Source organism: Phaethon lepturus, unplaced genomic scaffold (assembly GCF_000687285.1).
Source record: "Phaethon lepturus isolate BGI_N335 unplaced genomic scaffold, ASM68728v1 scaffold44624, whole genome shotgun sequence".
NCBI lineage: Eukaryota > Metazoa > Chordata > Aves > Phaethontiformes > Phaethontidae > Phaethon > Phaethon lepturus.
This window is the reverse complement of record NW_010533329.1, coordinates 19,090-23,876: the sequence shown is the minus strand read 5'-3', so window position 1 is coordinate 23,876 and position 4,787 is coordinate 19,090. Positions and strand designations below refer to the sequence as shown.

The 4,787-nt window shown below is 39.5% G+C and overlaps 1 protein-coding gene across 2 annotated transcripts in view; it reads left to right on the top strand.

Annotated features, from left to right (window-relative positions):
- Positions 1-140: 140 nt before the first annotated feature.
- Positions 141-4,787, top strand: part of VWA9 (von Willebrand factor A domain containing 9) — an 11,951-nt gene continuing 7,304 nt past the window's right edge. Inside the window, exons 1-3 of one of the 2 annotated variants that reach the window (XM_010285146.1) lie at positions 141-400; positions 1,764-1,871; positions 3,672-3,827. In XM_010285146.1, the coding sequence (XP_010283448.1) occupies positions 179-400; positions 1,764-1,871; positions 3,672-3,827 (486 nt within the window). In that variant the 5' untranslated portion in view covers positions 141-178. The remainder of the gene's footprint in view (positions 401-1,763; positions 1,872-3,671; positions 3,828-4,787) is intronic. The other variant, XM_010285147.1, reaches the window with a different exon arrangement.

Genomic DNA, 4,787 nt, shown 5'->3' with positions numbered 1-4,787 from the left:
AGAGGAGGGGGCAAAAAGGTAATTGTCGCCTCCCCTGCCGCGCGGTGAGGTCAGTGTGAGAGAGTGAGACGTTTTGCCTCATAACTGCAGCTTCAGTAATCATGTACGGCCTTTTTCTTCCCCCTCCATGCAGGGGATCACTGTTCTTCGCGACGGTAGCAGAGAGGAGCAATTCATCATGCCGACCGTGGTGGTGATGGACGTGTCGCTCTCCATGACACGGCCGGTGTCAGTGGAGGGCTCCGAGGAGTACCAGCGGAAACACTTGGCAGTCCATGGCCTGACCATGCTGTTCGAGCACATGGCAACTAACTACAAGCTGGAGTTCACGGCCTTGGTGGTGTTTTCATCGCTCTGGGAGCTGATGGTGCCCTTTACAAGAGATTACAATACGCTTCAGGTAAGGTGCATGAAACACAAAAGCAGGAAGCTGTCAACATTTAAAAAATCCAAAACACCACGGACATTTCCAAATCATGGTGAAATTGTGTGATTTCATTTCATCCTGTGCACAACGTCTTGAATTGAATGTTCTATCCTTATTTTAAGGATAGGTGAAATCAATGCATTTGAAACGTTTTGCTACTTCACAAATCATGCTTTTGCCAGTGAGCTCTGGAGTGTGGTTATTGCAGTTAAAAGCGGGGATGGAGGAAAAGGCTGCCTGATGAAGCTGTTAAAAATGCCAATGATTCTGTGACATTCACATTTTTGTCTGTAGTTGTTGCTTTGCTTTTGATAAATGATGGAGCAGAGGCCCATTTAGCAAGGTTTTGAGTCAAGTGATTCGGTAGAGGGAAGGTGCTTTTAAGAGTATGTACCAGCTGAAGCAGGGCAAGAATGAGAATAAAGTGATTTTAGGCCTTGCAGAGGTGATGGAAAATGGGGAGAAAAAGGAAAAGAGAAAATTAAAGAAGGAAATTTCATACAAATGCAGTAAGGTACCGAAAGTCTCTGAAGCCAGTAAAAATTGTACGTATCTACTTGGCTATATATAATATCAAGAAGTGATACGTCACTGTCACAGGGCCCCATGTTTTAGGTTTGTTGGTTGTAGGATGTACAGATTTTAAAAGGTATTCTCTGTTGCGTTTGCATTTTACCAGCTGAATGCCAGTGCAGTCTCCTTGCTTTATTTTCCCCTCCCTAATTGTTCATTTGAGGAATTTCTGAAAGCCAAGAATCAAGCCAAGCTCCTCTAGCATGTTAGTTTTACAGCTGCACCCTTCTTATGATGCTGTGTTAACTGTGACATTTTCATTTTAAGGAGACAAGCTGATTTATGGTTATAGAAACAGGATGTGGATATGAGTTTTGGATTCTGCTACTCTTTATGCCGAAGAGTTTTTGTGACACAAGCTCCTTGTGGCCTGCTTTCTGAATCTCTAAGAAGTTAAAGTTGCTCTGACACCTGGGAAGATTTTCTAAGCTAAATGTTTCATGTTAGACATTGCTTCAAATTTTGACTTTCCTTTTGTCATGTGTCAAAGAAACAGTATTTATTCTCCCAAAGGGCTGTGTTTGTAATACTATGGTTTCTTCAAAGTACACTTTCATTGTTGTCTGATGATACTGTTCACTATTTTTTATATCTTTACTTTTTTTTTTTAAACTTTGCACGTCATATATAAGAACATAGCACTTTGCATTGTGTTACAACGCAAAGCAAACATACTGACTTACCACAGAACTGTGAATAACTTCTCTGTGTTTCCTGGTAGGGGTATTTCACCCAGCAATGACAGTGGTGTTTGTCTTTACAGGAAGCCCTAAGTAACATGGATGATTATGACAAAACCTGTTTAGAGTCAGCACTGTTGGGGGTTTGCAATATTGTCCAGCAGGAATGGGGTGCAGCAATTCCTTGCCAGGTATGATTGATTTCACTGTTTTTAGGATGTGGTGTACACTTAATATTCCCTGTAAGTTGCAAATGGAAATATAAATGTAATTTGGAGACTTTGAATAGTCTCAGGCATGCTGGTGCTACAGGAAGACAAAGAATTAGTATATTGGATATATCTGGAATATGAACAGAAGGTGATCTTTAAGTATTCAGCAGCCAAAAACTAGACTTATTCCTGTCCAATGTGTTACTGTAGTGGGTTATAAAATCCGGCCCAAAAGAACTATTTTGGAGGCTTGGCATTTGATCTGGATGCAATCTTCTGTCCCAGGAGCCTCACTCAGTTTGGAAAGGGTATACTTAGACATACAGTAACCTTTCTCCTCCAGTACCTGATGGCTTCCAGAGCTTCTAAAAGTTCCAGGTCTCAAGCAACAGGATGGGACTACTGCCGGGTGTGTTTTGATCCGTCTTCTATCCCTAATGAGTCATTTGGCATACATCTGCTCACACACTCCGTTCAGCCCATGCAGCTCTCAGCCTTATGAATTTGCTGCCTCCAATGGCAGTCTGCTTTTAGCTTTCAGTTTTCTGAGACTCTTAAGAATATGTTGCTTTTTGGATTAGGATTTACGTTCAGTAATTTTGCAGCTCAGTGAGCTAGGAAGATATCTCAAGCAATATTCCTTAAGGAGAAAAAAAAGATAGGGGTTTATTGTCTGGGCAATGCTTCATAACCTAATATGGACAAAAGGCACCTTGGAAAAGCAGACATTCAAAGCAAAGACCTAGAAAGATGTAAAAAGCAAGACCTCAACAATTAGGTCTCATTTGTGTCATGGCTCATTTTACTGGAACTTCAGATGATGGGCTGATGGAAGGCCATGGGGAATGTACTGTGCAGAACCTTGTAACAGTGAAAAACATTATGGGTGAGCAACAGTTCAGATGGTAACTGAAGAAACTGCAAAGGAGAAAGATTGAGGATGAAGAGAGGATACACATGTGGATGTAGCAGATATACATTGAGTTTCAATTGAATTTGGTTTTCCTTACCTCTCAGCCAAAAGTAATGCCTTCTGTTGCTGTGCAGTGTTGAAGGAACAGCTATTTCACTACTCTGGAAATGACTGGGTCTCAGCTGTGTGTAAATAGTTCCATTATTCAGTGTAACCTATCAGAGCACATTTCTACAAGGAGTGACTTTGGACATGCAACTGAATGGAAAAATGTGTATTTTTGCTTTAATAGTTCTGCTGCAAAATGTGAGCATACTGCAGCTGCATTTGTTTGCAAAGAGTCAGGGTAATTAATACTACCTTTTGTAAGGCTTCTGTGGCTTATAGCCAAAGTTGGGTCACCCTCCAGATTCTGCAGAAGAAATGGTCATAGTTGGCCATTATCTTCCATCTGAAAATAAATGTGGAGTTCTTGAGTCCAGCAGCAGGAGGCTGATTTTTTGGCTGTATAGTCACTGTTCTTCTAGTGTGCACTTAAATAAGGCCATGTTTATACACAGCATGGTGTGTTTCTGGGTATGGAAGTAAAATTTTAGTGCAATTGCCTAATTACAACAAAATGTATATTTACCATGCACATAGTTTAAATTGCTATGGTTAAATCTTCAGTTTCTCATTTATGTACCAATTTTACTCACAATTCTTTCCCCCAGCTCAGTGGAGGAAATCCCCATGTGAGCAGGGATTTTCAGTATAGAAGTGCATGCTGCTAGGAAGACCACTGAAATGTGTTGGTCTAGAGTTGCCCTCTGCAGATAGAAACGTGTCTTGTCTTGGAAATGCTCATCTATCCTCTTTCACTCAAGGTTGTTCTTGTCACTGATGGCTGCTTGGGGATCGGCAGAGGCTCCCTACGGCACTCTCTAGCTACTCACAACCAGCGAAGTGAAAGCAACCGGTTTCCACTGCCTTTCCCGTTCCCATCCAAGCTGTATGTCATGTGCATGGCAAATCTTGAAGAGGTGATGTCTTTAACACATACCTTCTTCTTTGTTGCACTGGATTATTATTATTCTTCTCTGAACTAATGATCAGGTCAGCACAGAACATACTTTAATGTTTTTGTGCTTAGTTTTGAAGTTTAATTGACATTCCAGTGCTTAGTGTTAGTTACTTGGTGAAATACATGGTGTAGTATCTTTTTTAAAGTTTATTATTGCACTGTTATTATCTATTACTATTGCATTATTTTCATAATCTTTATAAATCACGTCAGTTTCTCCTGGGGAATATTACTCGATTTTTATTTCTCTGTTTATATTATTACCTTTACTGCATTAATTACATTGAATGCTTTTGGGGGCTTTTCTTAATCTACAATTAAGTTCTTGAATAAATTACTTCTATTTTAAAGATGCTCAACTCTTAAAACGACAATAGCTTTATGTATGTAGAAATGTGAGTGAGCAAAATTCTGAAGTCCCTAAGCCAGTGTTCAGACCAATTTCCCTTAGTTTTGAAAGAAATGTGACTGTTTTCTTTCTCTTCAGGTGCCTTTGAAAATCTCAGTACCAGTTTTAAAAATCTTCATGGTAGTTAGAATTCTGTTGAGTAAAAAATGTTTAAAAAGAAGCCTCTCTAGACTAAAGTTCCATAGATTAGGTTTTCTTAATAGCATTGCTTTTGACTTGACACCTGTATTCTTCTTCCATCGCAGAAGGATTTTCTACTTAGGCATGCAATAGGTATTTCAGCTTCAAGGTCTCTGTCAAGGATGATCCTCTTGATTAAGTTGATGAAACATTGTTTACACATCAGAATAACTGGGAAAATGTTCAAAATAAATCTTCTCTTACTGATAAGTTTAGGTACTTTCACAAGCATTCTCTAAGTTCTCAGAAAGAATTATATGTCCCTTCCCTCCTAAAAATTACATTATCCTGAAGAGCTGGACATTTAGCATTATCAATAAAACATTATAC